This window comes from Gadus chalcogrammus, chromosome 1, assembly GCF_026213295.1.
Source record: "Gadus chalcogrammus isolate NIFS_2021 chromosome 1, NIFS_Gcha_1.0, whole genome shotgun sequence".
NCBI lineage: Eukaryota > Metazoa > Chordata > Actinopteri > Gadiformes > Gadidae > Gadus > Gadus chalcogrammus.
This window is the reverse complement of record NC_079412.1, coordinates 6,968,103-6,995,381: the sequence shown is the minus strand read 5'-3', so window position 1 is coordinate 6,995,381 and position 27,279 is coordinate 6,968,103. Positions and strand designations below refer to the sequence as shown.

The 27,279-nt window shown below is 44.1% G+C and overlaps 1 protein-coding gene across 2 annotated transcripts; it reads right to left on the bottom strand.

Annotated features, from left to right (window-relative positions):
• Nucleotides 1–442: 442 nt before the first annotated feature.
• Nucleotides 443–26,862, bottom strand: plagl2 (pleiomorphic adenoma gene-like 2). Of its 2 annotated transcripts, none has more exons than XM_056586204.1 (4): nucleotides 26,689–26,862; nucleotides 7,907–8,087; nucleotides 7,296–7,762; nucleotides 443–6,941 (listed from the first exon to the last, which is right to left on the bottom strand). In XM_056586204.1, the coding sequence occupies exons 3-4, from the start codon at nucleotides 7,631–7,633 to the stop codon at nucleotides 5,465–5,467; spliced, it is 1,815 nt and encodes a 604-aa protein (XP_056442179.1). In that variant the 5' UTR covers nucleotides 7,634–7,762; nucleotides 7,907–8,087; nucleotides 26,689–26,862; the 3' UTR covers nucleotides 443–5,464. The 2 variants fall into 2 exon arrangements, with proteins under 2 accessions (XP_056442179.1, XP_056442187.1); XM_056586212.1 differs by having other exon boundaries at nucleotides 7,907–8,071.
• Between the last annotated feature and the right edge of the window lie 417 nt (nucleotides 26,863–27,279).

Genomic DNA, 27,279 nt, shown 5'->3' with positions numbered 1-27,279 from the left:
AAACATTCAGTCGAGGAGGAGATTAAAACTTTTAAATTGAACAGAAATACTTTTTATGTAGAGTTAGTAAGTAAATGTACAAATGGGCGGAATTTAGAGCTACAAAAAGAATACAAATAAAAAATTCAAGGCACCTCTAACGTCGCCCAGCTGGGGGGGGGGGGGGGGCGATGACGTCATCGTTTGCGTTTCAGGCGGTCACACGAATCCTGATTATGCGGTTTCACCAAAAAATCTGCTCCGTGTGGACGGGGCATAAGAACCAAACTTGGACGAAACACCTGTCTAAGAACCAGACTTTGAGGAAACATCTGCCTAAGAACCGTTTTGGGGTGGGGATACCTGCATACACTCAGTATGTTGCAAACAGAAAACCTATCTCTTTAAATTGTGATTTGAAAAGTCCTCCTCTTTAATAACATATTCAAATCTTCCTGTTTCTCTGTTACCACACTTCCCTTGTACTTTCCTTTTTTGTTTAAACCAATAGTATGCACACATAAACAAAGATATTGCCATAGGTGCACAGCTGTTTATACCTGTGTAACTAGAGGAGTCATGTTTAGAGCCTTTCATACAGGGCTATTAGATACTTTAGTAAACATCATTCCATATCTATTTCCCTGACCCTTTAAGTAACTCTCTAAGGGAGTTCCAAAGAACTGAGCCAATCCTTCTATCGGTTAAGTTCTGGTTGACGTGTTTGTATGTGTGTGACCTTGATTAAGTTCCATAATCTATTAGGTCAGTTATTGAAACGTGCATGTCGGCTAACTGGTCTGATTCATTTCAGACTCCACGATTATGGATATATGGTTAAGTAATTTAGGCCATGACACAACCCAGTAGTCAGATAGTGTTTATAGCTCTTTTGGATGCAGGCCTGCAGTTTGAGAATCTCTCACTGAGCTCAACAGATGAAAACCACATCTAACAGAAGCCGCAATGGTGAGTTAAATCATTCTGTTATTGTATTAAAACTTTCATACAACCAGCTATCTGGCCTTATGTTTATTATCTGGCTATACATTTATATATAGCCAGTCTCTACAAAAAAATGCTATTGTAATGCAGTTTTTATAACACAAGCAAATTATTAAACCACTGGTTTGTCTTTTAATCATTTCCACATAACACATGACAAGTCAAAGAAACATCGTACTGTATAATACGTCAATAGTTCTGTTGTGTTCATCATCTCTTTGGATCAACCAATACACAAACATTGCAGCAACTGATTGCATGTGAGATATGTAATTAAAAAAAGCATTTTTTTTTCTCTCCTTTCTTTCACCCAAAGTATATCATTTATATAATTCTCCCTGTAGTTGATAAGCTCCATGCTATATAAAATAGTGTAAGTGAAAAAGGATGTAAAGATTCAATTTTCCATTCTTTCGCCTTTTTGCAAAGCTGGCTGTAAAAGTAAAAATAAAACAAGCTATGTCGCTAAAACGAGATACACAAAGAGTTCGGAATGCAAGACTTACTTTAAGCTAGAAATATATACCACTACATGTGGATGTTGTCTGTATCAGACGGCATCCAGTTCTTCACTAAAAGCAAAAAAATGATTAATAAAATCCAATCTGGTCATTTTTTCTGTCAGTCTTAATACCATAATGAATAAATTCCCTTAGAAATATGTATGTTCTGCACCTTCTAGACAACAAGGGGAGGGGAAGATAAGTGCATCCCTAGCAGGTACAGACGAGGTAATGGAGCTATAGCCAGGCCTGGGAGCAGTAGTAGGAGTCAGGGGGAGATCCACCTCAATGGTCAAACGGAGCTCCGTTGTATGAAGACAGCCAGTACCTAAATAACTCTGTCAACCTGGATGATCTTTGTTGTTTTCCGGAAAACCACAGTTTAAAGAATAATCTAAGAACTTGTGAAGGCTGTGGCTCTCCGGCTGGTTCCTTCCTCTGTCTCAAATGTTTCACTTCTTCAATACTAGATTTCATCATTACGCCCTTACTCTGTGGTTACTTGAGCCACAATGATCACATGACACCAAATCAAAGTAGCACAGTTGTAGAAATACCGATTTAAAAAACTTTCCAAGCATCTGTTGGATATAGTCATTGGTTGGATTGTGGCCATTCCTCATCTAGAGAAAGGCAGACAACTCTCTGAGCAGTGCAAGAAATAAGTGCCATGTTTTGGGGTTGCCCCCTGACTCCCGAGTTAGGGGTGGGCGGGTTGGGGACATTGACGCTGGCTGAGAGTTGACAAAAATAACTACTGTGTAGTTGTTCAAGTTCCGCCTCAGGGTCCTGGCTATATCATTTTAAAAGAACTATTTTCCAAGGACAAAAATAAAAGTTGGTAACACCCCTAGAAAAAAATGGTTTGAAAGGTTGGGGCTCATATGTAGAGGGATATTAGTGGATATAAATCTAAAAAAATACTGTTATTTATTTTGAGGAGAAAATACATAAAGTTGGATCAAATCTAAACATCAAACTGATGGAACATACATATACAGGATCAATACACACAATACATAAACATAGAAGCAGAACATTTTAAAGAAAAAAAATACTCTTTTTTTTTTAAGGTTGAAAGTGCTAGATTCAGATTAGCTCACATAAACCCAGGGAGGACAACACAATACCTGCCAATCGCTTTTTAGTTGTTTTTTTTACAAAGAAATAGAGATAATAAATGTTTATTTTGAATGCTTCAGTTTTGTCTGAAGCCAGAAATTGAAATTCAGAAGAAATTAATTGTAAATCGATAATTACAACTTTGGTAATTTAGAAGAAATATCTTGATCAGTTGATATCCAAATGTATTTCCACGGGAAGACCAATAAGTGTAAAACAAGTGTAATTTCGCTATTTCAATATGATGATATAGCATAATATTGTATTGATATGGATATAGAATGTCATACACTTGGTAAATACTACAGAAATACAAATATACGTTTCTAATAGAATATATTATCCTCAATGGTAATGCGTGTTTCCTGACACTGAGCCATTCATGGAGATTGTTTCCTACAGTCATAGCAAAGTGTCTTCTGAAAAGCAATTGGTGTGCAAAAGTGTTGTTTCTTCTCCCCAGGTTTTGGTGAGAAAAAAATGTTAACAAATAAATGAGGTGATGTGTTGCGTTGTTTTTCTCGAGGTCCTGTTTTTTTTACAAACAGAAGATAATATATCATATGACAACAAACAAAATAGGACAACAGCCAATACTGCCAGCCACTCCTGTCATGTGTTCCCAGCACTTTGAATGTCAAAGCATAAACACGCTTCTCTTACTAGATATCCCTGGCATTGATCTGAGCCTGCTCCTTTGAATCAGAGAAGCAGCTGAGAGGAAACAGGGGTATCAGAGCAGTGGGCGTGTGAAACAACAAAATATGTCAATCTGTGCACCTTCGTATCTCACTGCACATCACATCATGTGTCCAGACGGGCTAGTGGTCGACAGTTGATTCAGCATCTGGAGCTCAAAGCAGCAGTTCAATTTATTGTTGATGTTCTGTATTTTTTTATCGTCCTTAATTTGCTGGTCTTCATTCGTCATATAAGGGCGGGCGATACGTCTGGGCATAAAAATGGATGCCTACGATGAACACAAGTATTTTGATGTGATGACAATGTTAGACAGCTTGTTTGAAAGGTCAGGCTGCCATGGTTGAATGCAGTCTTTGGACGTTGAAACTGTAAATGCTCGGGTTCTGCTGGCTGGGCTACACACTGAGGATATGAGGGGAGACGTCTGGTACACGGTAAGAGCATCTTTTTAAAATCAAGCTGAAACTTTGGGTTCAAGTTCTTTTTTTTGCAGGCTAAAGGTTGTCAATTCTAAAAATATAAGACTCTGTTACCTCCCATGGTTGTGGAAAAAAAGATTTCATGGCAGGCAATTTACGTTTTTCAACTGAAACTATGCTTATATAATTGCAGAAACACAGGTCATTCCTAGTGAATTGTATGGAAGAAAAACCTTATTAATCTAGCTGTAAGCCTCCTAGAACTCAGCCTTCTAAAGGTGTTTGGACCCACAGTCCGTGATGATACTCTCCTTCCTCAAGCAGGGAAAGAGTGAGGGAAGATTGATATGACAGGGTAAAAGCTAATACTTCATCAATTGAATTATTAAAAACACCATCACTTAGTTTCTACACGCCTACTTAAAATAAACTCGACTGAGATAAAAAGCAACTATATATTTTGTTGTTGTTGAGATTTTGTACACTCCAATAACATTCTTAAACATAATTTCAATAACAGTTTTCTTGTTTTTGCCATTCACATATGTCAGGGTTTTCCGTTTCCATGGTCCATCTCTAAAAAACCAACGTGTAGCTAATTGCTATTCCTCCCTATCTATTTCAGATCTATGGTACCTGACGCTGCTTGTTCAGGGGGACCCATTCTATCACCACAATCTACATTTGAAATGGCCATGGATCCATTTTCCAAAAGGTGGTTGATTTGTGGGGTGAGATGTGAAGGGGGAGATTTTAGAATCAGATTCACAGGAAGTGAAGTGCCTTCTGTTAAAAAAAGTGCTTCTCTTTAGGAACAACATGATCTAGAATAACATCCATTTTGAACGGCCACAGAAATCTTTTAGTTACCATTCATTTGTGTGTTACTGTTTTTGTTTGTTGATTTTTAAGCGAATGTAGTCTATGTGTGTGTATGTAACAGCAAAATATCAATTACTATTAAACAATGGTTACTTCAAAAGGAAAGGTAATATTATTATCATTATTATTATTGTTGTTATTATTATCATATTTCTGGAGAGCGCTTCCTTTTGGTTTTGCTTTGCGGCTAGAGCCCAGCGGGTGGGGGTTCGATCTGTATCTCTTCCCCACCCTCCTGCTGACAGGAGCAGCTCCAGAAGGCCTGAAGACTGAAGAACATTCTAGGATGATCACACATTTGGAAAAGCAAAAGTAAAAAAATTATAATTCAACCGAAATATCCACTTCAAACTATTTTTTTTTTCTGGGTCACAACAAGACAGGATTACCTTAACTAAAGTTGATCTTTTGCAATTTTATGTTATATCAAATATTATTACTTTGGGAGTATGCAGTACCACACATAGGCCGACTCCTCCTGTCCTCTAAACTAGCGAATAAGGAGGGATGAGTTTAAGGGGAAAAATGTATGGAAGGAAATGGGTTAAAATATCATTATAGCTAAATAAAGAAAAGGTATATAAAGAAAGCCCAAATATAAGCTGCTTCAACTGATTTTCTCACCTCTTACTTTCTTCAAGTAAAAAAAGGGTTTAGCCTCCTCCGAGGCCCAATCAAAAAGCTTTAGTGTGCTCTCATCAAGGCTTCTAGGTGTTCAGTCAGTATTTATTTTTGTAATTTAACCATTCAAATTCTTCAGCCTTTTTCATGATCAAACCCTTTGTGATGGAGCACAGCCTTGAGGATCCACGCTGAGCGTAGCCCGGGCTGTACTGGAGGCTCCCTGGCCCCTCACTGGAAGGCCTGGTGGAAGCGAGGCAGGGTGGTGGCGCTGAGGCTGGAGCTGAACGCTGCTGGCAGGGAGTGCAGGGTTCCGAGTCCCAGCCCCCCCATGGAGCTGTCCTGAGGTTGCAGTTGCAAAGAGGTAATTGGCACCGTGGCGACCGCTGCCGTCGTCATGGCGTGAGGATCAGTGGCGTGCAGGGATGAGGAAGAAGAGGAGGAAGAGCAGGAGGACGAGGAGGGAGCCACAGATGAGGTGTAGCCCATCACCAGGCCTCCCGTGCTCATGGGGGCGCTGTAAGGGGGGAGGTTGAGGGGCAGGAAGCCCAGCAGGTGTGAGAAGTCCATGTTAGCAGCACACAGAGACTCTGCGATCACCGTGGGGCTCTTGGACAGAAGGGCCTCCCCGCCGCACAGCTCGTCCCCCAGTCCCGAGCTGGCCTCCAGGCCGTCCTTGGTGGGCGAGGCAGCGCTGTGGTCGTCTGAAGAGTGCAGCGGCCCGGGCAGCCCGCTCTGCAGGTCCATGAGGAAGCTCTCCATCTCCACCTTCAAGGGCTTGTCCAGCAGGTATGAGGTAGATCCCAGCTGGTACTTCAGAGCAGGCTGGGTGTGGGACAGCTGCTGTGAGGGGAGGGTCTGGTGGTGGTGGTGGTGGGAGGGCAGCGGAGGTGAGTGGTGGTGGTGGTGGTGGTGGTGATGGTGGTGGTGGTGGAGGGGGTGGTGGGGGGGCTCCATGTGACAGCCCATGCCCATCGCAGCAGACAGGGAGCCGGGCATCAGGGACGGGTGAGGGTGACCCACCCCCGGATTGGCCATCGCCTGCAGGTGATGGGGGTTGTACATGCCCATGGGGAAGGGAGTGCCACTGGGGAAGGGCTTCCCCATCATGGGGTCTTTATTGGGACCCATCCCACACATCATCGGGCTGAGCTCCTCCTTGATGGAGCAGGGCGGTGACCCGGAACTCAGCAGGCCCAGCATGTCTGGGGGCTCCGTCTTGATCCGGAGCAGCTCCTGCGAGTGGCTCTTCTTCACGTGCCGCGTCAGGTGGTCCTTGCGGCCGAAGCGCTGGGCACAGTACTGGCACAGGAAGTCCTTGCGGCCCGTGTGCACCACCATGTGCCGGCGCACGTCCTTGCGGGTGTAGAAGCGGCGGTCGCAATGGTCGCACGGGTGCTTCTTCTCCTTGGCGCCGCCGGACGACTTCCCCGAGTGGCTCTTGAGGTGCTCCAGCAGCACTGGCGTGCTCTCGTAGCCCTGCAGGCACACCTTGCAGGTCAGGTCCCCGGCGGTGGCCGAGTGCAGGGCCACGTGGCGCTTGTAGCCCAGCTTGGTGTTGTAGTGCTTGCCGCACTCCTCGCACTTGAAGGCCTCTTTGTTGGGGTCGTGGGTCTGCAGGTGGTTCTTCAGGTGGTCTTTGCGGTGGAACATCTTCTCACAGAACGAGCACTGGTGGGTCTTCTGTGGCGAGTGTGTGGCCATATGCCTGGAAGGTGGGATACAGAGACAGAGAGATGACACTACGGTGTGATGAGATTCAAAGTATTCTAAATAATGTGTTTTCATTGTTTGCTGTACGATTTCTATCAAGTCTGTGAAGAAAGAATATTTTTTATGCAAACATAAAAAGTTATCAGGTTAATTATTCTAAGGTAAATTATTATTATTTTTTCAAGCCAAACCAAAGACTACAGTAGAGTATTGTGGCCGTACTAGAAAATAATTGAGGCTTCATATCCAAACAAAATGATCATGTCATGTTATTTTCTGGCTGGGCCCCAATACCTCATTCTGTAGGAGTGGTTAATGTGTACGGGCCACGGTGAAGACTTCGGGGTACCTGAACAGTTTGTATTTGGAACTGAAGGCCTTGGGACAGTGTGGCTGGGAGCAGTGGAAGGCCTTCTCCACTGTGTGGCTAAAGGCGTGCAAATGAAGCTTCTCCTGTGATGCGAACAGAGCGCCGCACACCAGACACTCACTACCGCCGGCGGGCCCTCCTAGCACTGCCTCTCTCTCCACCTGCCTCTTTCCCCTCTCCGCCTCAAAGCCCCGCTCTCTCACTCTCTCTGGCTCCCTCTCCGACCTCCCAAACAGCCTGGCCGTGCTCCTTCTCTCCCGCTCCTCCGTGGTCAGTGTGGTGATATGGTGTGAGGCATCGGTGGCAGCAGCTGCCATGGCAGCACTAGAGTGCCGTTGCCATGGGAACCCGGCCGTGGCTCCGCTGTCTTCCAGGCTCAGTGTGGGTCGCTGACGCTTTGCCCCAGTGAGACACACTGCCGTTAGTCACAGGAAGTGCTGAAGTTCCTGGAGGGGAGCGGGTTGGGAGTATAAAGGTAAAGAAAGAAGCTAAAGTGTTTCCTGTATGAATAAGGATTAGATCTGTATTTTCATTACTTTTCCATTGCAATTGCACAACACTTCTATGCATTTATGTTGAGGAAAACGTACCTTCTCGTCCAATGTCTACTCTTCTAACGTCTCCAAGCGGCCTCCTTTCGCCTCTCACTCTCTCCTCCACTCCCTCCTCCTTCTCTTCCCTCTTGTGGCTCTCTCTGTCCAGCCTCCTCACCCTGGCCCGACAGCTATGGCTGGGGGTGAGTAGGAAATACTGCCCTGCATATTTAATGTCCTAAGGGCAACAAGGACATGAGGGTAAAGAAATATCCTTCAAAATGGGGAATCATTTCAATGGACCAATAGACACGCTACAGCAGTGTACTCAAGAGCAGTCTTGACTGGAATCACAATGTCCCATTAAGAAAACCTTGTACAGAGGCACACTTTACTTTCGTCACTAGGGGGCGCTAAATAACAACTATGGCAATCAACACGGAGAATAAAAGTTGGTCAAAAGCTATCAATCTGTCAGCCATCATCTGACATAAATTCTTTTAAACTGTCTCTTAGTTTTGAATGAAGATTGGCTCATCCCTGAGGCAGTGGCAAGATTTGCAAAAAAAGTGGGCCTTCTTGTGTGAGCACAAGTTAGTACATGTTAGCTAACTGAAAAACAGTCCTGTATTCCACAAACCCTGAAACACATGCACACACACACACACACACACACACACACACACACACACACACACACACACACACACACACACACACACACACACACACACACACACAGCCTGGAATCTTTTTTTACTTATTTACCCTTGATGACCAACGCAACTCCCTCCTAGCTAACCCAGCAGCCAGAGGTGACCCGCTCCTAGCTAACCCAGCAGCCAGAGGTGGTGACCCGCTCCTAGCTAACCCAGCAGCCAGAGGTGGTGACCCACTCCTAGCTAACCCAGCAGCCAGAGGTGGTGACCCGCTCCTAGCTAACCCAGCAGCCAGAGGTGGTGACCCGCTCCTAGCTAACCCAGCAGCCAGAGGTGGTGACCCGCTCCTAGCTAACCCAGCAGCCAGAGGTGGTGACCCACTCCTAGCTAACCCAGCAGCCAAACCAAGGTGGGCGACCACGCCCTCCTTATTGTCATACGGACACACATGCACACACACACACACACACACACACACACACACACACACACACACACACACACACACACACACACACACACACACACACACACACACACACACACACACACACACACACACACAGTCCAAATTCACTCATACTTTTGTTACCACATGGACAGACATGTCTTCCATGTCTTTGCTTTCGTACCAGAAGGTGTTGCTGTCACGGAGGCAGCTATCTGATCCAGTGTATTTATTTGTGTGTATCTGCTGGTTAACTGTATTAATGACGGTTTTAATGAATGTTTAAACATATTCACGTCACATTCACTTTAAACATATCCACTCACTTAAGGGTGCTTCTATGCCATCACAACTGTGTGTGTGTGCCTGTGTGTGTGTGTTGATGGTGGTGCCTAAGAGGAGGTGACAGCTGTGGCAATGTGCAGTGGTTCATCACACAGCAGGGTGAGTGCAAGAGGGTGACACCCAGTCCATTGAGCCACCTCAGGGAGCCCGTCTCTATTGTACAGCCTACCCACATCGAACATTCCTGGCCCACTGCCGCATCCCCCACACCCGCCCTACATCATGCTACATACAGAGCACATGCATTTGGTTAGCCGCTCTCGCTTGTGCCTGTGTTTAAAATGCCTCAATATTCACGTGCACACATGCACGCACAAACACACACTCCCAAAGGGTGGTCTCTCATGAGACCCCATGAGCAACATGATCAAGTGTCTTTCACTTGTTCATGTGTTGTTTCCATTAAAAAAATACCAAGTGAGTGAGAACTTATACAATGACATTATGTTACTAAAAGATGACAACATGTTAATAATTGTAATCATATAAAAATTTGTATTTTCCGTTGATAATCGAGTATAGAGCTTGCCCATGAATGCCCGGAGCAATGTAACAGCACAAATGGGTTCCATGTTATTGGCTAGGGGCAGTGTGAACGCTTCCAAATCTGCATTTTTTAACCACTAGTGTTGCTCAAAATAGCGCCAAACCTCTGCATTAGCATGACTAGGGTCCCTACACATAAAACTAAGCAACAACAACTTAGGTAGAGTACCGGGAGTTCATTAAAAAATACTGTTTTCCAAGTCTTTTCCTTACAGGTAGGTCCATGTTGCCAGGAAGTCCACACAACTCAATTAACGGCTACCATAAATAATATAATAGATACTTAACAATCTCCCCTCTTGATACTTTTGGCACCTCTATTATATTGTTTACGGTAGCCGGTAATCGACTTGTATGACTTCCTGGAAACATGGACCTACCTGTAAGGCACAGACTTGGAAAACAGTATTTTTTTTAACTCCCGGTACGCTAACTAAATTGTTCATGCTTTGTTTTATGTGTAGAGACCGTAGTCATGCTACTGCAGAGGTTTGTCGCTATTTTGAGCAATATTAGTGGTTAAATTATGCAGATTTCAAGCGTTCACCCTGCCCCTAGCCAATAACATGGAAGCCATTTGGGCTGTTAAATTGCTCTGAGCATTCGCGGGCAAGCTCTATACTCTTTTATGAACGAACAAAGTGTCTGGAGGACTTATTTTATGGGTCTTCATGCAGAAAAAGACCCTGGGTTCAATTTTCGCAGGATTACACTTGAACATCGTCCTTATGGAATCTCATAATTCCAATTATATTGGAATTATGGAATTATTATAGAGAGCTCACTATTCAAAATATGTTGGCATTGGCAACATCCTTTATTTCAAACAACTACAAAATACAGATGACGATGAAAGTGTCCGACAGGCGGGTTCATTTGAGGGAACTAGGGCTGAACGATTCAACGTATTCAAACGCAATGTAGTAGAAAGCGATTTTTAAAATGAAAAAGAACACTATTTTATTTGTGTTTGTTTTGTTCGTTTATAAGTGTTTGTTTTAATGTTACAAAATCTTACCAATCATAGGGTCAGAATCAGAAACTCTCAAACAACACAATTTTTTTTTTTTTACAATTCAATAGTTAAATAAAGATGTTATAATATCAATTCATGCATCAATCATCTCAGAACATAGGCTTGGCCTAAAGGAAAGAGCAGTTTATACGTTGACTGCCTCCAATGTTGTGTTGATCATACTATAGAAGGATTTATTGCTTCTTTAGTGAATAATACAGAACATAAGGAACTTTATAAAGAGAAATCGCATACAAAATCGCAATCGCAATAGTGGTCGGAATAATCGCAATTGGATTATTTCCCCAAATCGTTCATCCCGAGAGGGAACTACTGTGTTCTACACAGGGCTGGGAGATAGAAGCTGCTTCCCCTCATCAACAATTGGTGTGGGGCAGCATTGAACCGCCACTCCACGACCGCCTGTGAGTCTTTGGTTTCTGTCCTAGGATGAAAGAGCTTCCACATTCCTTTCCTCAAAGGTCAGGGGTCATCCCCTGCACTGCACTGCCTGCCTGCCGCATGCCACAGCTCCTGCATGCTGAGTGACTGGTATCAACCCCCCCCTCCCCTCAGCCATACAGAGCAGGGTTTCAGGGGTCTACATGCTACAGACATGGCGGTGGGCTGGGGGGGGGGTGGTATGCTACGCTAAAATGGGCTAAGCTAGGTGGCCGAGTCCGCCTGTGAACTCCAACAAGGCCCCGGGAAGGGGAAAAGAAGATGTGGGTGTCAACTCAAATATAGCTAAATATAGAAAATGAGTTCACTCTGCCAAGTGGAGGTGACAACAGGAACACTAAGGGGCAGTTGGAGTGGGAGTCGGAGGAGAACAAAAACATACACACAGCACAACAGCACCGGGACACGGGAAAGTCCACTACAGGGTTAAAGCTTAGCATTTGAAGTACAAAGTTGCAGAGCAATTAACTCTGCAACTTTTACCAATTGAATTAACTAAGCAGATAATATAATATACAATAGAAATATGCAGCAGTGGTAGGAGGTAGGTTTTAAGACCCAAGTGACCAGCAGATAGAGGGGGATGGAAAACAGCAAAGGAGAAGACCAAAGAGAGAGAATAGAGAGGAGGGGGTCGGTGGAGAGACGCAGAGAAAGAGAGGAGGAGGATAATAGGATGAAGGGGAAAAGGAGGGAAAACAGTAGTCCCTCATCCCGGTGGGGTCCGTGGGCAGATCAAGTGACTCCAGAATGGGAGGTGGGGGGCTGATAGGTCATGCTTTACTAACCACAATGACCTGCTCTGACAGGTGGGGGGGGGGGGGGGGGGGGGGGGCACCAACCTCAGATTGAATCAATTCACAAGAGGGATTCCTCTTCATTTGAAAGACAAAGAAAAACAAATGTGGACGACACTCTATTGATAAATTAACCAACAGCATAGAGATAATGTATTAGTACGTGAAATAATAATTTGTATGTATAAATAACAAACCTAACAAAATAATAACGGCTCCAGACCATCCAAACGGTATTTATAATGAAGGTTCATCCCCAAAGCTATTTGATTTCAAGATGTCACATATCTTTCCCGCTTACCCCCCCCCCCCCCCCCCCCCCCCACCCCCCACAAAGCCGGTTTCGGTTCCTCTCTCTGTGTTCTGTGGACCAGGGTAAAGCCTTAAGGTTCAACAGATGGAGGCAGGGGGGAGAGGAGGAGGGGGGGAGCCCTCTCCCTTTACGCACCCTTCCATCCCCAAGCCCTAACCTCTCTACCTCTCCTCTCCGACCGCTGGAGCAGGTCGAGTCTGTCGCTTACGCAAGGGGTGGGGTGGGCTGTGGCTGAAGGCACCCGGTACCCCTGCCAAGGGCTAAAAATAGCTCAAGTTGTGGCTTCGGGGGGGGGGGGGGTGGATGTGGACTGAGGCAGACTCAATACCTTGACTGCCACAGCCATCTCAACCAAAGGAAACGGCCATATGATACAATGAAGGACTCCAACGGAGGATCGGGAGATCATTGATGATTGAAGCTACTCTCAGCAGCATGGCATCAGTACAAATCATCCAGGCAGGCAAATGACCAGCGCTGACATACATGGGACTAGGTGGGCACGGGAACACTTTGGGCCACACGGACACACACAACATAGACGTATAGATACTGAATACTGGACCTGACTTCGACACACTGACGTAAGTTTGGCCTGTTTAAAGGTTAATGGGCTCTTTCTGAAAACAAGAATACGCATACATCTTGAATAACTATATCTAAAACATAGATTGATCATTTATATAATGTAAATAAGTAAAATTTGATGATTGAGGGTCTATCTTACTATCAGGGAGGCTCTGTGGCCGTTGGAGTGGTTTATAAGAGGTTGACAGTAGGACTCCTACTTCTTCATATTAGTTATGTCCTTGTCTTTTGACGAACAAAGGCATTTTGGACTATCAGTTGGCATGCCTTCACCTGCTTCCCCTTACAAACAAGGCCGGTTGAAGCATTTAGCATGTTTTCTATAGTTGTTATGATGCTATGGTCATGACCATGTGTGGATGACGTGATCTGGAGGTGTGGTGAGGCCCTTTAATTAGGTCAGGTTCAACCGCACACACGCACCTACAAACCCTTTCTGAAGCTTTTTGGTTTATTGATTTCTTTACATCTTTCACCTAAAATACATGTTTAAGGACTGGCAGCGGTTTTTCTCTTCAGCGGACCACTCTTACAAGGCCACTAACATTCCTTTCTGTTATTCTCTCCCACCGCTTGAGGAAGCAGCAGCGCTCCTCATTATATCCATTCTACTGTGTGTACCGACGAGTATCGACCAGGAGGTACAACCACCGAGCAACATCACCTGGCACGCAGCAGACGACCGGCCCAAGCGCCCCCATTACTTTCGAACTTTCCAAAAACTTGAAATGTCCAATGCTATTCTCTCACCGTGCCAATTCAAACAGCCCATGAATCAGGCTCATTATCAGCCTCTTCCTCTGAATCCACTACTCTTCGGCCTCCTCCTTCCTCCCTCCTCCACTGGTGAACACAGTTGAAGAACGCCAAAGGAGGCAGTTATCCAAATAAGCAGTCTCCATTGGGCAACGTATGGATGACTGCATTTGAGTGGTCTGTGTTTGTGTGTATGTTTGTGTGTGTGTGTGTGTGTGTGTTTGTGCGTCCACTAGGTGTACCATTCAGGATTTTTTTTGTGTACACCTCGTGGATTTCTACACAGACGTACACAGGCAAGAATGTGGACACACAGCTGCAACATTTTTTTGCGTGTTGGGTTTGTGCGAGTGTGTGTGTGTGTGATGTGTGGGTGTCCGTGCGAGTGTGTATATGTGTCCTGTGTGTGTGTGTGTGCGTGTGTGCAAATATATGTGTCGTGTGTGTGTGTGTGTGTGTGTGTACATGTGTCGAGAGTGTGTGTGTATATGTGTCGTGTGTTGTGGTTGGTGTGTCTGGTGTCTTGTGTCGTGTGTGTGTGTGTGTGTGTGTGTACATGTGTCGAGAGTGTGTGTGTATATGTGTCGTGTGTTGTGGTTGGTGTGTCTGGTGTCTTGTGTCGTCTGTGTGTGTGTGTGTGTGTGTGTGTGTGTGTGTGTGTGTGTGTGTGTGTGTGTGTGTGTGTGTGTGTGTGTGTGTGTGTGTGTGTGTGTGTGTGTGACCGAGAGCATGTGCATGTGTGCAGAGGTGAGTCTGGGGAAGCCCTTCTGGCCGGGAGTCCTGCGCGTGACACAGAGCTCCACAGCAGTCTGTGAATTGGGCAAATGGCCAATGCACCATGCCTTCTCTCATCTCGCTCTATGCCTCTCATTCTATCTCTTTTGCTCTCTCTCTCTCCCGCTCATCAAGTTAAAAGGCAGTAAAAACCAGTAATTAACCATTCATTATCATTAGTAAGAGCAGCATTGATTAAAATCAACTCAGAGACAATTAACAGTTAACATTGGTCCAATAATAATTTAATAATGGTCAATGTATGATAACCATACAAGAAGTTAACTGTTAATTAACTGTAAGTTAATGCTTAGTTAACGCTATATAAAATAATGTTAATGCAAATGATTGTTCCCTTATTAACTGTTGGCTGACCGCCAAGTGTGTGCATATATATTTATTTAAGGGTGTGTATAATGTACGGGTTCAAGCCCACAGCAGCCCCCCCCCACCATTACACACGCACACATGCAGACCCCCCCCCCCCCCCCCCCCCTAATTCAGACAGGGTCAGCAACCAACAATCTCTAACGGTGACCACGTCAGCTCGCCTTAAAACAACAATCATTGTTCCGCTGCCTTTGTTTACAGAAATCTGCAGGTTTCCAATCGACCCGCTACTATTTTTTCTTTTTGACTTCAGGGCAAATCGCCTGACGCTTATAGACAGAAGGGCATCGTGGTCATGTAGCGCACAACAAGAGAAAAGGGGGAGTCTCAAAAGCTAGAGTTGTAAAAATAACATTCTTGCATAAACAGGGTCTTGAAAATGGGCAGTGGGCAGCTTGCATTCCTCGAATTTCGTGAAACTTGATCTCCTTCTGAATGGGAGGAAGCGAGCTTGTGGAATATATGACAGCCAAGCGACAAGCAAACACAAAGGAGAGAAGAAGGGAAAGGAGGGGTTAGAGAAAGATGCGGCGAGAGATAATAGAGAGACACACGGAGAGGCAGGACAGAGAAAAGAAAAACACAAAGTGAGGGGGACAGATGAATAATCATCCACTGGTTGGATTAAAAGGAGCCTTTTACATTCCATACCATGAAATTCTTCTACTGATGTGTTATCGATATCAACTATGAGTGCATTCAAATGATATCATTGTTTTACGTCACATTAAACTCCTACCTAACCTGCACACACGTAACTTTAAATGAGGGCTAAAAAGCCTTGGCTTACACATCAGGCATCGGACAAAGCGCTCAGCCTTTGGCCAGCGAAGCTCAACCCCGTTCAGAGACTCTGTTCTCTGAGCTCACCTTGGCAACCCTGGAGCTGACACCTACTGAGCTACGGACACATCAAGCACTTTTAGATGACTAATTCATGTTTATTTTTGGCTAAGCTCTTTTTCCTCAGTTTAGAAAAAAATATTTTCATTACTAACATGATATTTATTTTGCAAACGTTTTTTCCAAATCAAATTGAAATGGCATGCTTTTCTTTGACCCCGTGTTTAATTGATATTGCTGTATTCTGAATTATTTGACTAGACTGCCTCTGGGGACAGTAGTATAGGAGCGATGTATAGATAGTAGGCATGGACAGAAATGCCAATCCCAAGAATACTCATGATCAACTGCATCGAACAATGGTTATTGTTATCAACATGCTTACGCCATAATAAAAAACACAAATATATCAGAGCAAACAGTACATTACAGATGTAGTAACTCCTCTATTGATAATAATGAATATACATTGAGATGACTTAACAAGAAGTAAAGTAAGAACAAAGAGGGAAGGGAAAAGGTGAATTAGACTAAGAAAGAGGCAGAGCGCTAGAGAGCAGAGCAGAGTCTCTGCACAGCGTTCAGGAGTTATCCATTAACACGTTGAACACAGTGCTCTCCCTCCTCCTTTCTTCAGGCCCTACAGATACAAACACACTCATTTCAATGACTGGAATGCCAAAGGGTGGTCTTCCACCTCACTGCTTCACTAACACCTTGAATAAGTGTTTGCATGCGAGCGTGCACGTGAGCTTGCGTGCATATGTGCATGGATGTGTGTGGTTGTGTGTGCAGAGTTTTGTTTCTATGTGCTGAGTCTACATTATGTGCATATATATTTATATACTGTATATATATATATATAGTTTATATACCTACATATATATGTATATATATATTTATTTTTTTACAGTATGTATTTGTACATATATATATATTAGGGATGTTCAAGTTAGCGCAATAATAACGTGTTCACGCAATCATTCTTCAATTTGATTAATAAAAATGTACACATTAACGCACATTATTTTTCTTTTCTTTTTTACTGTGATTTGAAAGGTTTTGCCCACAGTATGTCAACATTCATATTTATATATATATGTATATATATATATATATATATATATGTGTGTGTGTGTGTGTGTTTGTGTGTGTGTGTGTGTTTGTGTGTGTGTTCTATGTGTGTGTCTGGGTGCAGGGGGGCGGTCTGAGGTAAGGAACTCGGTGAGAAGCCTTTCTCCGGGTTTAGGTTTCAGATGGAGAGTAAAATAGTTAACAGATTGCTGAGTGCTCAGACCAGACTTCCTTCCCTAATAGCCGTCCTCAGTCTGCTGCTCCCTCCTCAGCCTCTGTCAGCCTGCTCCTCTCAGCCAAAGCCAACTACCTCTACCGCCTACTACCCCTACCAGCCTGCTACGCACACATCCACCCCGCAGGCAGCGGAACACAACGGCGTAGCGTCAAAGCAACAAATAAGAAAAGCAAAAACGTTGCTAAAATGTCATTAATAAAATGGATGTGAATCCCGGTGGCCTTGCTGCCATCTAGCTGAAGCTGAGGGGAGATCGGGTCTTAGTTCAGAGATGGACCACTCCTAACATAACCCAAAACCAGCACATCACAGCTGCGAGTACTACGTCCGCTCTGACCCAATACTTTGGATCGTGAAATGAAATAGAACTGCTAGGCAGGGAAATGAGAAACACGTCTACATAATGGTGAGTTAATTTGTGGAAACATTTCATGCCCCTTTCAAGAGGAATAATGTGTGTATGCCAGGGGTTGCAGTTCATCCTATTTCTGAAGCACTCATTTCATTCTTCTGCCTTCAGAATTCTTTGAATAACTTTATTTTTTTTTCTCCACTTGTCGTTCTGCCACCCACTGATCAGTGTGTACGGTCAGAGGGAGAGCGAGGAAGCTTTACGCACACACACACACACACACACACACACACACACACACACACAGAAAATACAAAAACACACACACAACATTAAATTAAAAAAAACACTCGCACATGTGAGCAGGGAGCACGCGTGCAAAGTCACTTACGGGCAAAATGAGAGCATTCAGCCCGACGAGCGGAGGGAGAGGGGGACTGACGCCACAGGATTGGCTTTGGCTAACACTGGGGTAAGGGGGGAGGGAGGGGAGGGAGGGTGAGGAATGGGGAGTACGAGCGGCGTCAGTCACGTGACAGAGTCCAGCAGAGAGTGTTATAATAGCCCCCCCCCCCCCCCCCCCCCTCCCCTCCCTCCCCCGCCCCCAATCCCCTCTCTCGGAGCTGGGAGGCAGGGACTGGATGTGAACCAAATCCCTCTCTACCACACACAGGCTGACCATTGTTGGTCCATTCACTGGACTCCATCTCGGGGCACTTTATCATTCAATCAGGACAGCTTTCACACCGCACACTACAGAAAGGAGGCCTTCAATCAAACTGGAAAAACTTCACACTGGCTCTGGAGGGGGACCCACGGAGGGTCCCGGGCGTTGTCAGCAGAGCACTCTCATTTCTCCCGACGCTGTTGTCGGGGCGCAGTGTAGGAGAGCGGAGGGACTGGGGACGGGGAGAGGGATGGATGGACTATCAGAGAGGGAGAAAGAGGCATGAGGATTCTGGTTGGAGGACAGCGAGGGAGAAAGAGGGATGTTAAAGTGCGAGAGGCGAGAGCGAGCCAGAGAGGAGTAAGTGTAGGTGTAAGTAGCACTGCATGTGTGTATTTATGAGTGTGATGGATTGGGTGAGGGGTCAGATTTGGTGCATGGTGATTCCGGGGGGGGGGAATGAAGGGGGTGGATCCAAAGCTCTGTGCAAAAGGGAGAGAATGGACTGCCGAGTATACTTGGAAATAATGAGGGGGAGAAGTATGTTTGAGAAGTAAGGAGGGGCTGAAGGAGGAGGAGGAGGGGGATTTAGGATGAGAAAGGAGAAAGGAGCGCGCGGGAAGGATCAAAGGAGCGCATGAGGAGTAAATGGGAGAGACAAGGGGGAAGCCAAGAGTATGAATGAATGAAAACAGAGAAGTGAGGCACAAAAAACATGAAGCAGGTTGATGTGTGGGTTTGTGCGGGGAAGAAAACAGGAAGCCAGCGAGAGGGGAAGTAAAGCCTTCTGGTGGATGAAAAAAAAGATAGAATAACTGAATAAAAGTGAGCGTGTGTGTGTGTGTGTGTGTGGGGGGGGGAGTAGATGCAGCAGCGCTCTTATCTTTAAAACTAGGTGGGCATTAAAGGGTCACAACAAATGTACAAATATACACAGGCAATTCCAGGGCAGCTCTAGTGGCTCAATTTATGGTTCAATTTGTGGTTCTACCTTCATAGGATAAAGGATGTTCTTGTATAGGTAGGAAGGGATTTAAAGAATTGGAATTGCTATGATAAAACAGCTGTATTTTCAACTTATCGCTGCAAGTCAAAGATCACCTTTGAACTTACATGACGGGAATCCGTTATAATGTATTAATGTATAGTGATTATGGTTGCAATGCTGACACACCCCATCCCGTGTCTCGTATTTTAAGATTGGCCATATTATATTACGTACGAATACGTATTCTAAGAGGCTGTTTGGTTCTTTGTGCCCTTTTTTCATCAACCAAATGGAGGTTTTTTGTTGCATTAAAACATGCGTAGGGCGGGTGGTTAAGGGGTTATTAAAAGGCACTTTGGAAGAAGAGATTATGTGTCATGGCTGCAACATTCCCTCCCAATTCTCTTCAGACAAGTTGTCGCTCCGTGAGTCAATGAGCAGCGTAAATACCTGTCATTGCTCTGTGTGTCTGTGTGTGTGTGTGTGTGTGTGTGTGTGTGTGTGTGTGTGTGTGTGTGTGTGTGTGTGTGTGTGTGTGTGTGTGTGTGTGTGTGTGTGTGTGTGTGTGTGTGTGTGTGTGTGTGTGTGATTGTGTGTGTGTGTGTGTGTGTGTGTGTGTGTGTGTGTGTGTGTGCGTGTTTGTGTGCGTGTGTGTGTGAGTGTGTGTGTGTGTGAGTCAGGAGTCGCCCCCCTTTCTCTTCTTTTATTTGGATCAAGTTGCTTCATATTTACTGACTCACAAACGGGAATCTCTCTACATTAGAGGAGACCGCACAGCATCCCACCAATCCTTTAAAACACCAAAAAGACATAACTATCTGCTTGGTCACCCAGCAACACACACACACGCACGCACGCACGCACGCACCCACGCATGCACGCACACACACACAAACACCCAACTTCATTCTTACATTCGTACATGTGGTATGGTTCAGAAATACCTGGAATGCATCACGAACTGGCATATTCCACAACTCTACTATTAAGTATGACACATAATACACAACTAACCAAGCATACAATTATGAGAAGGTTGGAATTTGAATCTCAAAGACAAAAACGTACTTCGTTTGAAAGTTCGCCTAAAAGGGGAATGAGGAAAGTACATTTCCTTAATTTACACATTATGCCTCTCAAATTTCCCAGATGCCACCTTTTCCCATTTCTCTATATCTATACCAAGTAGAAAGGCTCAATGCAGCAAATTAAACAATAACACAACCACAGTATGCTCCTGTCTGGGTCTCCTGCAAGAGTCTTTCTGTTAAGAATTTCTTGTGAGGGCTTCCTTAAAAAAAAGTCACAAGACAGTGACGCCTTTGTGGGAACTGTTATCTTCTAAACATTCAATTGAACTGAAAATGTAATAGGTGCAGGGAAGTTCAGATTGGGAGTTCATACATGAATGCTGGTAGTGACAAAACACCATCACAGGGTTCTATAGATGGCACTGGTTCAACATCATCAGAGGGTTCTTTAAAGGGCCATTGGCATAATACAGGACAGGAATATAGGACATCTAAGTGGTTTGTGACCTGTACTGACTTCCATGTTATCCAATTATATTACATTGGGATCATACAACACATATGTATATACATATGTAGAATGTCGGTGAATGTGTCTAGTAGTGTCAGTGCAGAAGCAGATATGAGCCAACATGGCTCATTGATGAAGAGCTTATCAGTCAATAGTCCACTCCCTCATGGGAGCGAAGAGCCTTATAACAATGGCCTCCTAATGAATGCATTAATAGAGCACTTTTCAAGACTGTGAGTGTGGGACATCGCACCTCATCCACTAACAATGGTATTAGCACAACATGGCAACAAAAAGAGCTGTTGTTTTGAGTGATCTCTGAATCCCCCATAACTCAGGTGATGTTCCCGGTGGAAGCTCTACTAATGGCGACAAGTCAGAGGAACACTAGCAGGAGTCTTCACAGGATGGCAGCAAAGAGGACCAGGTTACTGCCTAAAAGCAAACGCATGTCCCACCTTTGTCCGACCACCAGTACGATGACAGGCCACCAGCGGAGCAGCTCGGGTTCCCCTGGTCAGTGGACACACTACAGTGGGTCCACTGATGTATATATATACATATATATATATATATATACATACATATATGTGTGTAGCAATGTAGCGTGTGTGATGTTGTTAGATTGCAAGATCGATTGAACCGCGCTACATATACATAGATATACATATTTATATATATGTGTATGTTTGATACATACATATAATATATAAATATATATTTCATTAATACACAGGATCAGATGTTATAATCCCTTGTGCCAAAATCCAAGGAAAACACATATTCAGAAGCCCCTGTCCAAACCAACCTTATAAGCACGCTGGCTACTGAGCTACACACCAAAGGTGAACAACACGAGACAACTAACAGCAATAAATACAGCAGTAAGCAGTATAGTAGTATATATATATATATATATATATATATATATATATATGTATTATATACTCCGTCAGTGTGCAGTGGACTGCGTTGTTGATGCACCAATACAAGCCCGTTACTGATAGCCAGGTCACTAAATGCATGCTTGAAGTCATAGTCAATCAATGGCCTGAGGGGAGGAACCCCTAAAAAGTGCCAGTGTTTACAGCACAGAGGGAAAAAACTATTAATAAATGCAGAGCAGACAGCCTGGCGGAAGTGGCCTGAGGGGGTGAACCCTGCCCTGGGAGCGATGGATGGACAGAGGAAAGAAGAGAGGGAAGCAGAGACCAGAGAATTAAGACAAAAGGGAAAAGAAGGGGGGAGAGGAAGTGGAAGAGTGTTGTATGTTTATATTTGTGTGTGTGTGTGTGTGTGTGTGTGTGTGTGTGTGTGTGCGTCTGTATGTGTGTGTCTTTGTGTGTTGTGCGGTATAAACCATGGGTGCTGCTTGACGGATGGATGGAGGTTCTGAAAAGCCACAGCTGCCGCGCTCTTCCGAGAAAGAGTTCCAGGAGGAAAAGTGGCAGTATGTGGTTCAAGCATCTAGCGTCCGCTTACTATTTCTGACCCGCATACTGCAGGGCCCGTCTCAGTGCGCTCCATAAAGGGTCCACATCTATGTGAGTAAATGGGATCATGTGTGCCGGCATTATGATGTCTGTGCCCATAACTAATAACAGAAGAACTGTTACGAGTTTTCTCTTGTTTTGTACTTTAATCAGGCTAGCAAAAGAATGTAATTTGTGTGTGTGTGTGTGTGTGTGTGTGTGTGTGTGTGTGTGTGTGTGTGTGTGTGTGTGTGTGTGTGTGTGTGTGTGTGTGTGTCGTGCGTGTGTCGTGCGTGTGTGCGTACGTACGTGCGTGTGTGTGTGTGTGTTCTGTGCACAGACATGCATATATGCTGTGCATTCTGTCAGTTTTCCACTTTCTAACATAGTGCAGCATCACTCTTCTCTGCCATGGCTGCAATCTGGTAAATGCAGAGAAAGGTGAAATGGAAAGCGCTAGGTTTTCTTCCATTATTGTGCAAGCAAACTCCTATTAAACTTAGGAACAAAAGACTGAATATGTCACTTGAGGGATAGATTTTGTTCTGTATCAAAACATTAATGAAAAAGTATTTTCAACCCTCTGTGAAATGGAATTTCATCAACTCAGTGCAAAAGCCAAGGTAACTTATTTACACATCTTCGAAATAAACTCAGCTTACAAAGCCGTTTGATAACGAAGCCTTAATAAGCCCAGCGATGACCAACAAAATCCTCATAACTCAGCACATTACATTCAGTATTCACTGTTCTTTCGAGTTGCATTTTATTCCTTTTCTGATGGACCATGCTGGACACATCAATTAACACCTCCAGCGCTGTGTGATTGAGGAGCATCATCCTTACTGGGCGACTGGGAGTCCAGTAACAGGTTTAGCAGATTAAACAACGTGGCCAACACTCAAACATTTCAGCAAGTAATCAAATATTGAATTGTCAAATAGCAAACAGCAAACCACCCAACCTAAAGGTTGCACTTACACTTAAAACATATGCACATACTTATCACACTTATAACACGATTACACAAAAATCCACAAACACAGAAAAACACAGACACAGAAAAACACACACACACACGCGCACACACACACAAACAAACACATACTCTCTCTCACACATAGTCCAAAGTTGGAAATGATCACACTGTCCGGAGAATAAACAAATGAAGAGAGGATAAAAAGAAGTCGGTCTCCCTCGCTTGCCATCTCTTTTACAACAACATTCATTCCAATTTACCCCCCCCCACCCCCACCCCCCCGCAATCCCTCCCTCTCCCTCTCATCGCAGAAGGTGAAGAAGTACAAAGAATGGGATCAGAGCTTTTCCGATTCTTCTCCGGTTATTAACTACTGTTTGTCCCCTCAGAGGCCTGTCCTTGCCATTAACCAGACTGATGCTCTTTTCTCATGGAAATCAGCCTGCTGCTGCCCGCACCACCACCACCACCGCCGTGCTCACTGCCCAAAGAGGTGCAAGGGATTGGGGGTATTTCTTTTTTGTGAAGACCTCCCTCAAGCAGCACAAAACAACACCACTCTACCCAAACTACTCACTCTCTCTCTCTCGCTCAAACCCTTTATCCTCTCTCTCTATCGCTCTCAATCACAGACACACGTACATATACATGTATATATGTATACATATATGTATAGATGTATTCATATAGATATTATAGAGAGAGAGATAGATAGATATATTCTCCTAGCCCAACCTGCAAGCTATTACCTATTTACTACATCATTCTCAAAATGGGATTTTCTCAAATCGTTCCCCAAATGACCAACTTGATGATAGAGAGAGAGAAATACACACATATATAAATAAATTCATACATTGCGCACACATGGAAACTCCCACAGATGCATGTGTGCTTTTCAAGGAACGAACATATCACAAAACAGCCATATATGTGTGTCCATGTGTGTGTGTGTGTGTGTTTGTATGTGTGTGCGTGCGCGTGGCTGTGCATTTGTGCGTGTGTGTGTGTCTCTGTGTGTGATTTCTCACAAACACATTCTCTCAATCACAAAGGCAAACATGAAACGTGCTTCCTCCCAACCGCAGGAGCATAGAAGAAATGTCAGGCAATGCAAAGGAGTTAATGAGAAGAAGCTGTCTCACTGGACCCTACAGAACATACTGAGGGAAGCTAACTGGCTCAAGTACTTTGTATACAACAACAAAATGAAGAATTATGCTGTTTATATTTGGCAGTTAATAAAATATTACCAAGAAGAAAGTGTAGTGGGCAATATATCTTATATCTAATATCTTGTAAATCAAATATGTGTTAACTACGTCTTTGACTGTAGAACTAGTATTGCAACTTGTTTTAATGGTTCAGGTTTAAACCGTAACGTTTTTTTCTAACATAGTTCTCATATTTGATATGACCTTCCCAGGATAAGTCTTTCGGGACGTTGTCTAGGTAGCAACTGTAAGATTCTGCAGTCAAGTAAACAAGACATACATCTATCGATAATCCACTTCAAAACAGGTGCATCAGTTGTATACTAACCTCACTTGTTGCAGATTATGCAACATGATGATTTCAAAAGCAACAAATTTGTAGAAGGAATACATTGTACCAGATCTCTACAACTATAAAAACAAACATCAACTCATGGGACTCCGTTTGCAAAAGCAACTGTCAGAAACAAAGCCATTGTCTCGTGACGATCTCGCTTCCATTTCCTTATTATGTAGCTCGAGGCAATGGGCGAGAGGCCTGATGAGTGATAGAGACAGAGCCTGCATGGACCTACATAGACCTACATAGACCTACAGGGATCTATAGGGACCTACATAGACCTACATCGACCTACGTGGACCTACATCGACCTACATAAACCTACATGGACCTACATGGGCCTACATAGACCTACATAGACCTACATGGGCCTACATAGACCTACATGGACCTACATAGACCTACATAGACCTACATCAACCTACGTGGACCTACATAGACCTATATAGACCTACATAGACCTACAGGGACCTAAATGGACCTGCAGGGCCGACATGGACCTACAGTGTAGGATCGGGACGAGGCCTAAAGCTTGACGTTTTGTTAGTCCCACGTTATCTGGGTTGCTTACATCGAGGGCAGGGTAAAAGTGATGTGCATACTGTGTTGTATTTGCTTAATTCACCATCCTACAAAGCTTAATAATGATAGAGGGAATTAATTTGATGAAGAAAGAACCTGCATTGAGGTACTTAGTCGTTTTGGGTTGTTTATTTTGTTGTAACGTGTTATCATAAACACCACAACGCAATTGATATTTCACTGATTTCTGACTAACCCATTCAGAAACATTTAGCATCTCATATGTTGGGCCAGTGCTAGTCCCATCACCTGTCCTATTAACTGCCATATCAGAGGAAGGGTAGTGTTCAGAGGTCTGCATACAGCGATTACCTGAACACTAACTCTGCAAAAAGAAAACACAAATGTTTTTGCAGATACTAATAACAAGTGAGGCTAGCCTGGCCTACTATCAATTGAACCCCCACATTTTGAATATCGCCCAACCCCCCTTGAAGAGGTCCTATTGAATGTACACACACACACACACGCACACGCACACGCACACGCACACGCACACACACACACACACACACACACACACACACACACACACACACACACACACACACACTACTATGCACACACTTTTTAACACAACATGTAACTCACACAGGCCTGTATTCTACACACACACTTTGTCAACACAACATGCAGTCACAGCTCGTCTCAATCCGCCAAGACACTAGGAGAAACCAACAAGACGTGAGAAATAATTCCTTCTACCTCTACTACGTGTATTTAACAGACTCAATAGAGAGAAGCACGCACACACACACACACACACACACACACACACACACACACACACACACACACACACACACACACACACACACACACACACACACACACACACACACACACACACACACACACACATAGAGGAAAGTCATACGGATCTCAGGTGAATTCTCAAAAGTAACAACACAACTACCACTTCTCTGAGGGTGCGATGCACGGGAACACCGAATAACAATCCAACAACTTTATCAACCAGTCCCAGCCAGACCACCCCGGGACGGTCCTGTCTCACTGATCCTGATGGTTTTCTCAACGTGAGAACTATTCAGAAATTGCTTAAAATTCTACAAATGGGCGGAAACGCTAAATGAAGATCAATAAAGTAGAGCAAGGACATACGCAACAGATTGGATCATGTGGATCCTCTGAAAAGCTGACATTTATAACATATTTATCGACAAAGCTACAAGTGAAGGGGAGCTCTAGTAATTAAAAATTAAATACCCAGATGCTTGCATACTCCCACAGTTATGTCCTAAATTACACTCAATCGGTTATCAGATCAATATCAACACATGGAGCGATTCAACTCTTAAGAAATATGTCAATATGTCAGTTGTCATTTTATCTAGTGTATCGGCAAACATAACGATGATATTCTTATAGAGAAAACGTGCACATCAGAACATGCAGCTACTCTATGAGGTCCTACAGAAACGAGCAGTTACCCACCAAAAAGTTTCCAGAGCCGCATTAATCCACTTCACATGAAACCCTTTAGACTCTAGATGATCCGGACTTCAGGAGAACCCACCGTGGAGACCCCAGGCCACCTTCCCCGTCCTCCTCGGTCCGATCTGGTGGTTGTTTTAATAGTGATAGTGTGTATTGGGGCCTGAGCGTCGCTCTCCTCGAGCTGCAGCGGAGCTATGGGGCATTGTGGGAGGGTGACGTCACGTTACCAACTTTTTTTTAGAGAGTTTACCATGTTGGTTGGTTTGTCTTCTCTATAGCCTAATGGGTCTAATTCACATGACATATATGCGCAAGTATTACAAAGCCCTAATTTTTCGTTCTTGGCTTAGACTGTAGCCTATAATAACCAATAACAGGCCTACAAAAATTAGAAACTATTAAGGAGTTTATGTAATAGCCTATTTAGGCCTGTTAGGCTGGTTGCCTATACTTGTGTAATGACCTCAACTTTCATAAGAAAAATGCACAATAATTTTTTGGGGCTGTATTGGGGTAGTTTAAAATAGATTTGGGCCTTTAAATCATTTTTAGTTTTGTTGTAAAATGCTGAAAAGATTAATTTGATTC